Consider the following 13,123-nt stretch of genomic DNA (forward strand, 5'->3'; position numbering starts at 1 on the left):
CTGGACTTTCTTGCCAAGACTCCGGTCCTTGACCTTCTTGGACTTCTCTTGCCTTACACCTGGTCTTCTGACCTGCAAGGACTTTTCCTGCCAAGACTCTGGTACTCGACCTTCCTGGACTTCTTCCTGCAAAACTTGCAGCACACGTTAGATCTAAACATATTAACCTAAGCTTAAATAGTTGTCAACACATTGAAAACATCCAGGGCATGATTGCACCAACAAATTGTTCCTTTCATCAACATCTCCGTAAACTTTTCAGGCCCACGCTAGGCCTGAAATGGGAAAAAAGGCCCTATAGAGAAGGGATTTTTTTAGTCATTACTTTTGTTGATGTAATTCTTGCTTTTTGAACTTGGCATTTAGTTACTACAGAAAACTATATGGACCTGACATCATTCCATATCAGGCCCATCATGAATATTTTTAACGATTCTTGTTTATTACATTTTAAAATCTCTGAAAAGTTAAAATAAATAATGGATGACATATTTGAACTCCTTGCAACATCAGAAATCCATAGAAACTGAAATTGGTACAATCAGACCTCTCTAGGTCCATCAGTAGGTTTTGGTCAAAATCTACTAATAGATCTATAGAGCTCTGATTGTACTCATTTCAATTCCTATAGATTTCTGAGATTGCAAGGAGTTCAAATATGATATTCATTATTTATTTCAGCTTTTCATATATGTTAATATGTAAAATGGAAGAATCGTTAAAAAGGTCAACATTGGGCCTAATATGGATACCATATTTGAACTCCTTACAACCTCAGAAATTCATAGAAACTGAAATGGGTGCAATCAGAGCTCTCTAGGTCCATCAGTGGGTTTTGGTTAAATATGATATTCATTATTTATTTTTGGCTTTTCATAGATGTTAATATGTAAAATGCAAGAATTGTCAAAAATGCTCACATTAGGCCTGATATGATTTCAGAAATAAATAATGGATACCATATTTGAACTCCTTGTAACATCAGAAATCCATAGGAACTGAAATGAGTGCAATCAGAGCTCTCTAGGTCCATCAGTGAGTTTTGGTCAAAACCCACTGATGGACCTATAGAACTCTGATTGTACTTATTTCAGTTCCTATAAATTTTTGATGTTGCAAGGAGTTCAAATATGCTATCCATTATTTATTTTAACTTTTCAAAGATTTTAAAATGTAATAAACAAAAATTGTTAAAAATATTCATGTTGAGCCTGATATGGAAAGATATCAGATCCATATAGTTTTCTGTAGTAACTAAATGCCAAGTTCAAAAAGCAAGAATCACATCAACAAAAGTAATGGCTAAAAAATCCCTTCTCCGTAGCAATATAGTGGAGTCTATCTTATTCAATTACAATTTAGAGTCACGTGGGCCTGATATAATTTAATATCAGGCCCAATGTGGGCTTGATATGAGTAAGTTTATATTCTAGCTGATTTTTTTAATAATATTTCAACATTTGAAGACGCCAAAATATGTAATGGATAATACCGTTGGACTCCTTGCAATCTAAGAAATCTATAGAAACTGAAATGGGTACAATCAGAGCTCTCTAGGTTCATCAGTGAATTTTGACCGAAACTCACTGATGGACCTAGAGAGCTCCGATTGCACCCATTTCAGTTCCTATGAATTTCTGAGGTTGTGAGGAGTTCAAATATGATATTAATTGTTTATTTTGGCTTCTTCAAATGTATTAAAATATTATTAAAAAAATTGACTAAATCTATATAATGTTATTCATATGTTATGCATGCCTGTAAAAAAGAGAAGAGAGAGAAAAATGATGGAGAAAAGAAAAATGATGGAAAAAGTCAGATTGTCAGGAGGGCAAAATAGGAATTGCATTTGAAAAGGTGATCCCTTTGGTAAATAGTAGTAACATACGCCTTTTAATAAATTTAAAACTTTAGGTGCGCTGTTTAGTAAATTGCCGATTTGAATTTATGCTGAGTTTAGTATAAAAAAAGAAAGAAGATATGCTGATGTTGTAAGCTATGGTTTGTGAATGACAGTTTGCAAAACCTTCTCGATTCAGAAACAAGAACCATTCAAAATGAGAGAGCCGCAAAACTACTAAATGCACACCCTTGTGGTTTCAAGCCTCAGCACACCAACAAACTCGACAACGAGTTCCAACTCTTCACAATATATTGGAGTTGGAGTTGATCTTGTTTTCCAATTTCATGGTTTTTATGCCTTTGAATACAAATTTTTTTTTATGGAGTCATATTGGTGGTGTCAAAAGTGCTTAGCAGACATTACTTGTCAGTTAGAGCTGAGGAGATTTACACCAATGTGATTGTACTTCTTTTGTACTTGTGATATTTATCTTGTAAAGAAATTGTTGGTCCATTGTGTTAATAAATTCCAAGCATTTTACTTTTGTACCCACAATCCAATTTGATGTACTCTTGGCAAAAAATCAATTGAAAGTTGCCTGAGCATATCTTTTTTCATGCTAAGTTTGGCTCGCATTTGTATTATGGATTTATTTAATCAATAATAAAATGTTCCACATCTTCCAATAATACTTGACACTAATTAACAAGATAAATTAACAAAATGATAGAGGGCAAAAATAGTACCTGACACTAATTTCTTATCCTACCATAATTTCAACACTAACATTATTCAACAGTATCAAACGTAATTAACTAGATGAACTAAAATGAATGGTGCATCCAAATCCAAACTTACAACAGTTATATTACAACAGCAACACTATTTAAAACAACCTATCCAGATAAACTAACACCAAAATTAGAATTATGGCTAAGAGAATCAAGTTTAAGCCCACTAATATCCAGATGAACTTCGGTACATTAATTATCCTCAGATTATGTTCATGAGCAGCAATGCATTCAATTTCATTTTTGTCGGTTGAACTATTATCAGTCGGCACCCACTGTTACCATCCATGTTGCACACATCTATAATACTGTCTCCCAGGATTCTTGGTTGATTTAGAAACACACACCAATGCATTTCGTCCGCAACCCCTACATGTTACAGGTTGACATCTTGTATTGTCGATGTTGCTAAAACAGTAAAACTTGATGATGCCATGAAAAAAACCAGAAAACAAACCTTGAAAAAAATAGATAACAGAGTCTTTGAAATAAATAGCAAAAGAGACAATACCTGAAACAAATCTGAGCAAAAATAAAACAAAAAATAGAAGCAAACAAAAAAATAAAAACAAAGATAGAATCAAAACAGATAACAGGGCCGAAAAATAGACAAAAAACACAGACATAATAAGAAAACATGAAAGAGACAAGATAGTAATCACTTAAACAAACAAGTAGCAACATATCCAAAAGCAATTTGAATTATAGGAATCAATACTCTTATAGGGAGCTGGGAGCTGAATTATAGGAATCAATGCAATTTGAATTATAAAGAAAAAAGTAGGTACCAAGAAAGGGAAAGACAAACTCCTCAATTTAATCATTTAAAGAGATCCTTCCACCAAGAAGCAACAGATCCAAAAGTAGAGACAAGATAGTAATTGTAAACAAGCATCGACCAAATGCTAATATGTTGAACACAAGCAAACAAGTATGTCAAAGAAAAAATTTCCTCCACGACATAATGTAGGCAGCAAGAGCAATTCATAGCATGAGTGAATCTAGAATTCAGCTCCCAAAATGACAGCTTTGTAAATTCCAAAGAAATAATAACATAATCTGGCATTCTTATATCTAGTATGTAATGAATTTTCCATGTCCATTCTTATATAATTTCACTCAATCCAAAGATCCTACATTCCTACTTGCTCCAATATGCATCGTATTCAACCCAAAAAAAATTATCTCAAGAGACAACTCAAAGACTGGGCACATTAAACATAAACATAGAAAACCTTCGTCGGCGAAATTGTAACCCAAAAATATTTATCACTTAATGGGTTATAATGAGCATAAAATTCAATTCAATACTATGGCTCTCACCTGGTCTGAAGCCCTAAATCAGTTGTTGCTTGGTTGTGAATGGGAAAAAATGCCCTTCCTATGCTTTTACGCAATCGTGGAGAAATTAGGGTTGACTATGCGGAGGCAATCTTCGATGCTCGACTTGGCCGAAATTAGGGCTGAGAATTGCAACGACTCCGTGCTGCTTGGGTTCAGAAATTAGCAGCCCTGAAGAAATGTGTCCTATGCAATTAGGTTAGGGCAAAAACTCACTCGTCTTTCATAGAGGGAGATCGATCGCGGAGGAAGAAGGAGGTCGTCGTCGAGGAGGTCATCGCGGAGGAAGAAGGAGGTCGGTCAAAAATGGAGAATGGAGGCTGGAAACCGCAGGTATGAGGAAGAGGAGAAATTCCAAGAAAATGCCACGATAGCGAGGAAGTATAATTTTGTAAAGAAGAGAGAGGTAGAGAAAGAGAAGAGTAGAGGCAAGTATCATTTACCTACTGCTGACTTGGTCTCATCCACGTGGGTCTCCAGCTGGGTCGCGAAGAAAAGTAGAGGCAAGTATCATTTTGCTATAAGGATATAATATACTGTGTGCTGGTACCTTCCATAAATTCAAAGCACAATTTAGGCTAATGGCCTATGCCTACCTAGGGCCCTAATTTTTATTGGGGTCTATTATTTTAAAAATATTAAATATATTTTTATGTGCTTTTTAAAGAGAATAAAAGGAATAGGGTCAATGTGATAAAAAATTACACAATCTTATTCTCTAAAAATTGGAGCTATTATTTTTAATATATTAAATATATTTTTATAATAAGATCTATGTGATTAAAGATTTACATGATCTCTCTAATTAAAGCTTCGGATTTCATAAAAATCTCATTATGATTCCAATGGCTGGAATCATAAAGAGGCTTTCTTATTTTGATAAATTAAATTTATTTTTAATTATAGATGTTATTTTATAAGATCAAATTTATTCCTTTTCAATATCTCTCAGTCCTAGTATTTTCTTGTTAGTTTCTCTTTCATTGGTGATGCTTTCTCCTTTAATTAATAATAACATGAATTAGAAATTTTTTTATCTTATCCATACAATGTAAAATAAAAATTTTAGTTTTTTTTAGTTCCCCTCTCCTCCTTTTCAACTCCCTTTCTCTGTGTTTCTCTTACTCGTTGAGATTGGAGAAGAAAAACCACACCTAACAATAACACACTAATTCGATTAATTAAATTCAAATGTTGATGCATTCATCCATATTGTATCTAATCGAAATAGAAAATTTAATTATTTTTGAGCAATAATGAGTTAGATATCTTTACCATTTCGTTTCCATGATAGACATTGAGTTTAACTTTTATTTAGATGTATTTATAGTCATAAATTGTTCGATTTTTCTTTTGTCTCCATTCTATTATTTACAACTGTTATAGTTTAGGTATAAAAAATATGATTGATTTTTTCTTTTGCTCCATGCCTAAAAAGACTCACATTTAGTTTTTTTATAAATGATAATGTTCTAAGGATTATATTGAGTTTTGTTATTTAATACATATATTATTTATTTATTGTGCTTACTATAAAATCTATACTTCTCTTAATTAGGGTATCAAAAATTTGAATATAAAATTTTAATTAATAATTTTACATTTTAAAAGGACAAAAATTAAATTTTATATAAAAATTATTCTTTAAATTAATATTTTAATTTATTAAAAAAATTTAAATCATCATTTTCGATCTCAAATTTAAATGAAAAAGGATAAAAGGATTTTTTTTAAATAGTATCACCTCTTTTTTTTTTTCCACCTAATGTCTTAAATAGACTTGAGCAAGCCCTGCTCAACATACGCGATTAAGGGAGACATCCCCACATGGGCTCCCCTGCTGCCACGCTTGGACACTCGCATCGCGCATATATATAGTTTTCATGAGAGTAAAGATTTATATAAATTTTACTTTAAAGTTAAAATAGATGATTAAAATGTTTGCAAAAAAATACGCCTACGGCATATTATTTAGGATAGAAAATCACATCAAAAACTTAACAAACCATAATTCGAGTTTCATTTATTTTTCTCTATTTTTCATTTATTTTTTTCTAGCAAATTATCAAAGTATTTTTTGATCAAAAAATTACACTTGAGACTTTCGAAATAATCTAGACAAACCAAAGCTACTATTAGAAAAATATATATATATATATATATTTTTGAATAAAAAAATCATGAAAATAAATCTTCACAATTTCATTACTATTTTTCCATTTTTAATTTACCCCAATTGACAAGATGATTTCTTACCTGCCAACTTTATGTCACTCCTATGCATTCTTCAAGTAAACAAACCCCCTCCTTTAAACTGGACGTTACCTTAGTTAAGGGGCAACAATCTGCAGGACTAAAAAGCAAAACAAAGAACAAGGTGCATTGTGCCAATATAGTTGAAATAAATAAAGAGCATCTGCAGAAATAAAAAAGAATAGCAATAAAACTCAAAATTGCTAGTAAACAAGTATAAAGAAAACCACTGGTAAACAATTCTTAGTGTAGCAGAAGATTGAATAGGTGTTCTATTATGGCCTAACCACAAAATTGCTTAAGAAATAGCAGCACCTCTAACTTGGTAGGAGACCAAATCAATTAAAAATAATATTACGCAGTCTTAAGCGTTCAGAAGTTTGATGAGAACTTTAAAATCAACTTTTGCGTGAGTACAGAATGCCAGCGACTACCGCGATTCCGATGACTGCCGTTGCAGCCCAGTACTCCAAGGTTATGTTCTTGAGCTTGTTGGTAAAACCAGAGGATTGGTCCTTCCTGAAAACTTCAAGCTCAGGGATAACAGCATGGTCCGGGTCTAACTCCCCAACACAATAGGCTTTCATCAGTTCACGAGCATCATTGCTGTGCCCAACTTCTTCAAAATCTTCCGTCGAGTCCCTCCCTTTGAAGAATAGAAAGTTTAGTCCAGTAAAAGGATAAAATGTTCAGGTTATAGATGTGGTGGTATAAAGCTGCATAGCATCCAATGCCTTTTAAGGATAAGTGGGTGATTGAACTCATAGGAATGGTCAACTAACCTGCAGCTGAAAGGAGCACATCATCTCCTCCAGGGTGTTCATCCAGATATGAAGTCACGTCATACACCTGCCATGAACCAGAACTATGAACCCAGTGTCTATAAGTAACAAGAGACATTTTAAGGAAAGTGCCATATTTTCATCAAGTAACTCAGTAATGAAGATAAATGGAAAGCTAATGACCCCTCTTTCCAAATGCTCTAATTAGATATGGCATGGTTTATGTCATGACAAAACAATAGCTAATCTTTCCAAATAAGTTTAAAGGGATAAAATTGATAAAGCTAATGAGATAAATGTTTCAAAAAGAAGATAAAACTTCACCTAAAGAAAAACTAAAAAAAAAATCCCCAAGAGAAACCTAAGAAATTTTATGGATTCAGGAACTTATATAATACCTAGAACCTTAACATATTTTTTTATAGATTGACAACTTTTTTTTGTTGTAAAATAAAGACTTATCCCAATAACAACTCTAATTGATTTTTTTGAGAAATTAAAGAACTTTTAAAAATTCTCCTGTTATTTTGTGAAAACGACGATAGTCTATCAAAATTTAATGACAAACAAATTTGAAATTTTTAACAATATTTTAAATAGGATTTAAAATTTTGATTGTGTTACACTACGATAAGTAGAAAGTCAAAATTAGGATTGTTAGAAGGCCAAATTGTTACAACTAAAAGCTGTTCTAAGTTTCCTCCTTTCTAGTACAAAACCATAATTCAGTACATAATTTTGATTGGAGAAGTAACCAGCCTCAGCAAATGAACAAAGGACAACCATGAGAAAGAGTCGATCTGAAATAGATTTGGATGAAATGATGAAAATGCAAGACTAAAAAAATAAAAATTTATTGCGGGCGAGTTTGTATTTTACATATAAAATGCAAAATGATCATATGCCACATAAGAAATGCAAAAGAAGTAATACATGATACCTTATCTCACTCAATTCCTCTCTACTCCACATCCCTCTCTGCTTTCGCTCTCCCTTCCCTCTCTCCCATCAAGTTTCCTACCCCTTTACTCCCATGGTGGCACCACACATAGTAGCTCCAGGGCCAAAGAGGGATCTAAGATAGGGCTGTCCTAGGCTCTAGCCCAGTCCAAAAAACACTTACATAGGTATTTTATATCCTACACTTGGTACCGAGGAGAATTGATGCGTTCTTTCTTTGTTTTTCTCTTTGTTCATTTTGTTTTGGTGCTTAGCCCACCCCTTCCACACCCAAAGCCCAGTCCACCTCTAATTCCCAGGACTGCTTCCCCAAAAGACATTACTACTCCTACTAATACCATCTGCCAACTTTGCTTCTCAAAGGAAACACCACCACCACTTCCAAGGGGTTGTTGACTTCAACTGTCGCACCCTTCTCCGGCTGAATACTTACTCAAACCCCTCTTCTAAGGTGTGATAAGTAAAACCTCTTCTGCCCTAGGGATGAAGAGAAACACTAACACCAACGAAGGTCATCCGTCTAAGTCCATCAACAAGAAGAATGTAATAGATCTTAATCCTATGTATTCAATCATGCACTCGAAAACATAACAAATTCCAGTCACCAATCTTTGTGTCATGATAATTGAATCTCAAAGGCAAATTTTGTTATTTCTTAATATTCCTAGAAATTCTCATCTTCACCCTCTTTTACCTCGCTCTACAAATCTCCAAACAGCCAAGCAAGAGAATCAAATTGCAAACATGCCAAATAAAAGCCTTTACCCTTGATTTCCAATGTTTTTGAAAGGATCATTTTACGTATTTTGTTTATGCATATCTGGAACAAATTGGAGTATCTGTATTTTACACAACGCTCCCCTACCCATCTGTCCAACCAAAATGATTATATCCGTTTGATACCTTAAACCAAATGCTAACGAAGAAAAAAGTCTCAAACAATAACCAGATCTTCTGACGCATAAGGTGAAATCAATTTCTGTTCGGTGGATACACCATCCAGTTTGCAGCATGGAGATAAAGTTTCTTCCCAAATGACCCCTAGGCAGATATTTAGACTGGGAAATTAGCATCTATATATACCACAGACATAAGTGCTAATTAAAGAAGGAAAATATTCCTCAACAAATGAAACCCGTAACCTTACAACACCATCGCCTAGCCCCATTGCTTTCTCTAGGATCGAACATGGAGCAAAAAATTCAACCTATTGCTCATTTGAGAACAAAATTCCAATCAGATTTCCTAGCTATGATAATTGTATGAATATAAAAAACTGGATATAGTATTCCTGATTCCTATCCACATTATTCTAAACGACCATAACAACAATTTACTAACTTAGAAACACCTTCTCTTTGATAATCGTTACTAAGGCCGAATCTTAACCCTAAATGAAAACTTTTCTCGAATCATCCAACTAGGGTTTGGCAAGATCACGGAACGCAACAAGGCGTACATCACCACATGTATGCAGAATCACCCGCACAAATAGCAGAATAACGCGTGGAAAGAGCGCACGCTTATAACAAATATATGTGAATCAAACACGAAAGAACGATGCAACGGAAGGGGGAAAATAGTTGAAAAATAGAGGGAGGGAGGGAGAGAGGTGCGTCATAAGCAAACCTTGCCGTCTATGACGACCCAGCAATCCTCCCTGGTGTTGTGCTCCGCGGCCTCGCGCATCGAGTACAGCTTGCTTAAGGTCGCCATTGCTCGGCTCCTCTCTCGCGCTCGCTTGGGAGTCAAGTCGAAGTCCCCGGCGCAATGGCTGCGCTGTTTCGGCGTCAGCGAAATTGCGAATCGCAAGGTCAAGACCAATTTTATTAGCGTATGTTTGGGCCTCCAATTACTTGAAGCCCAAATTAGCAGTCCCGTTATCGCCTAACAAATAACATGGGCGTCCATAACATCGTTATAAATATAACCGGGCCGGCTCGATGCTGGAGGCGCCAAATTGCAGTTTGCTCTTTCACTTTAGAAATTAATTTAATTTAATTTAATTTATCCGGCTCAAATAGAAAATAAATATCGTGATGTACATGCCTGAAGAATATGAAGATGATGATTGTCCCGACCAAGTCGCATGTACACATGGTAGAGCACTGCTCGCCCCCACGGGCGGGATCAACCGGTTATGACATGGTATTCTTGCAACATAGGTCGGGAGGTCGAAGGTCTGCGGCAGCAATTGCGATAACATCAATATCTGTCCGTGCTAAACACCTTCGACCGCCATGTCATCGCCGGGCCCGTATTCACCGTGATTTACTCCCTCTCATACTCGTGGGGCAGGGGTGAGGGGGCCGCTGGGCGGCGGGACCCGCCTTTGCAACATGGTAGAGCACTGCTCTACTTGGCGTGTAAACCTCTGCTGCCTAAGAAAAAGCTGGCCTACGAAGACATGCATCGAGCGCCAGCTGATGAGGTCCTCGTGGTTGGTGGCCATGGCGATAGCCAAAAGTTCACAACATTAATTAATGGTTAAAAGTAATCGAGACCATGTGAGCATTAATTGTATATATAATCTTGTTGTTAAATGTTTGCATATATCAATAACTTACAAAGGGGTCCATAATGATATGAGATACAATAGATATCTTGGAGATCTGAGAATTAAAGCTTTCAATGCCTGCCAAAATGATGTCGATATACACATGCAGGCAATCTTATCAAGAGAATGTCAGAGAAAAGAAGATATCAAACATAGAAATCAGCTCAGCGTGCAGCCTTAAATTCTAGACAACACATCCATGGTCAACCCCTATTGCATGCCCTTCAAGAGTTCCTGCAGGCCTACTTCTCTAACGCAATTAACCTGCAGTACTAGCTAGCAGTGGAATCTTAGTTATGTCTACAGCTTTTTTTTTTTTTACATTAATTACCTAATTAATTTTAATGTTCTGAACGAGTACAATTGTTATATAAAATAAACATGCAAGATCATTAATCTTGTGTTGGAATATGATGTTTTCGTTGACCGTCTATACCGTTATATATATATACACATCAAGTATTAAATTTTAAAATTAAAATATATAATAATAAATAAATAAATTCAAGTATTAAATTTTAAAATTAAAATATATAATAATAAATAAATTAATTAAATTATAAGATACTAAATAAGAAAACTAAATTAAAATTAAATTGGGTTTGAACTAAATCTAATAGGTAGATACATAAATAAGGATTATGTTGGTTTAAATCGGGATTGATTTGAGGTTGATTTATGACGAAATCAAATTTAATATCTAAATGAGTTTGATCGATTTAAAAAGAATTAGAATATTTTTGACAAAATCTTTCATTTTTTTCTCACTCTCCTCCCTACGCACATTGCAACCCCTTCATCCATTCCTCATTTTTATTTTTTTCCTTTCTCTTCTTCCCCATTTGCTTCTTCTCCTCTTCTCTAATGTAAATAAACCTACAATTTTTTCCACTCCTCTTCTAAAGCACAAGAAGTCTCTTTTCTTCTCCTTTATCTTCTCTGATAAGCAAGAAATATAGCACAAATTGCTGCTATGTTCCAACAACAAGATTGAGTAGCCCTCAGCCACCATATCTTCTTCCTCTTCTTGTATTTTTTAAGATTTTGCTGGCACCACAAGAATAGTCATATTTTATCTTACCTTGCTCTCTTTGTGTTGTTGTCGAGCTCACTGAAACTAGTTGAAATTGCTAACAATGAAGGTAAATTTCTCTTTTTTTGCTTCTTTCTCTCTATCTTAAATTTTTTTGTTCTCAAAAGTAATGGTCTTCCAAGAGGAGTAAGTTATTCACTTCCTTTTTTTTATGAATTTTTTAAAATTGCCCCTTCTGATAAAAAATCCTAGCTACACCACTGTTAGTATACCTCCGTCGATGTTTGGACCCCCTTTATAGAGTTTTTGTAGCACATATGCACGCTTCCATAGGCGAGCGGGCGTATCAAAGTTTTTGCTGAAAAGATTTATTAGTAAAGTGATCCTGACACAATACCTTAACGACCCGAGCATATCTCTGATGTGATAATGGAAGTTTTCATCTTATGATCTTCTTGTCGACCATGCCCGGTGTCAACGACACTAACTTCTAAAAGGATGTTGAGAGATAATCACAGTGGATCTTCAATGGCTGTCTGGCCGACCGGCTAGCCCGCTCGGTCGGAGCTTCTTCAACTCCTTGTGCTAGGTCGGGTTTGGTAGGCGGCGATCTCTGTCCGAACGGCTTCCTGGCCTGCGGCCAACGCTAAGTCCAGTATCCAGGCCGAGCAGGGGTAGCTGCTCGACCAAGATTCTACTTACAATCTTCTTCTCCTCCGTTTGACATCCGACAACAGACTCGAGCGTTGACTCTGTCATACCTCCTTGAATCAAAGGTGGAGTCAGACCGGAACTCTTTCCTCTTTGTCGGCATATGATATCCGAATATTGATCGTTTTGATTTGGACCTCTATCATGACAACTGCTCCCTGTTGGATGGATCTGTCCTTAGGACATCTCCAATGCAAGGTTCATGAGAAGTTTGTAAAATCCAAAAAGTTAAATTAAAAGTTTTAAATCATTGTAGAGGTGAGGTTTGAAGTTTGTAGTTTAAGAACAGTAATGAAAACACAAACCTATACTTTTTTTGTTTTGAATTTGATACAATATGTATGAAGTCATGCAACTTATATTATGAATGAGTTGATAAAAAAATTCATTTAGATATTTAACTATTAGAGATATTTAAATAAATTTTCATATTATTGATGTAACATATTGAAATCGCGAAAAAAAATTAACTTAATCATTGGAGAGGCTCTTATCGCCGCATCAATCATATAATCCTGTAAGTTGTTTGATTGGAGAACATAATATTTATTAATTAATATTAATATCGATGGGAAAAAAACGAGAGAGAAGAAAGACAATTAGATCAAAAGCAGATTGTCAAAGTTTGACTGGGCAGTGGTGGTGCGCCATGGAGCCGTGCGCTGCTCTAAATTAACTTTTTTTTTTTGCTTTGCATGTGAAGTACTCTGCGCAATTTAAGGAAGCGTCAATTATCGATGGGTGCAGTGGGGAAGAAAATATATATATCATGCTCATTGCCCCATTTTGACTTCCTGTTCTCCACGCTTTATCTGACAATTATCTTTTATTAATGAATAAAGTTGATATAGT

At 35.0% G+C, this 13,123-nt stretch overlaps 1 protein-coding gene across 1 annotated transcript; it reads right to left on the reverse strand.

Moving 5' to 3' along the window:
* Positions 1 to 6,416: 6,416 nt before the first annotated feature.
* Positions 6,417 to 9,768, reverse strand: LOC122014259 (cytochrome b5-like). The gene is made up of 3 exons (XM_042570433.1): positions 9,600 to 9,768; positions 7,011 to 7,077; positions 6,417 to 6,874 (listed from the first exon to the last, which is right to left on the reverse strand). The coding sequence occupies exons 1-3, from the start codon at positions 9,684 to 9,686 to the stop codon at positions 6,627 to 6,629; spliced, it is 402 nt and encodes a 133-aa protein (XP_042426367.1). The 5' UTR covers positions 9,687 to 9,768; the 3' UTR covers positions 6,417 to 6,626.
* Positions 9,769 to 13,123: the final 3,355 nt, after the last annotated feature.

The sequence above is a fragment of the Zingiber officinale genome, chromosome 8B (genome assembly GCF_018446385.1).
Source record: "Zingiber officinale cultivar Zhangliang chromosome 8B, Zo_v1.1, whole genome shotgun sequence".
Classification (NCBI taxonomy): Eukaryota; Viridiplantae; Streptophyta; class Magnoliopsida; order Zingiberales; family Zingiberaceae; genus Zingiber; species Zingiber officinale.

What these genes read in the sequence shown, in the direction of transcription:
- LOC122014259 (XM_042570433.1), bottom strand. Translation starts at nt 9,686, where the DNA reads ATGGCGACCTTAAGCAAGCTGTACTCGATGCGCGAGGCCGCGGAGCAC. An exon ending in GGGTCGTCATAGACGGCAAG is followed by an intron (nt 7,078 to 9,599) that starts GTTTGCTTATGA and finishes GGTTCATGGCAG; the next exon opens with GTGTATGACGTGACTTCATA. An exon ending in TGTGCTCCTTTCAGCTGCAG is followed by an intron (nt 6,875 to 7,010) that starts GTTAGTTGACCA and finishes TATTCTTCAAAG; the next exon opens with GGAGGGACTCGACGGAAGAT.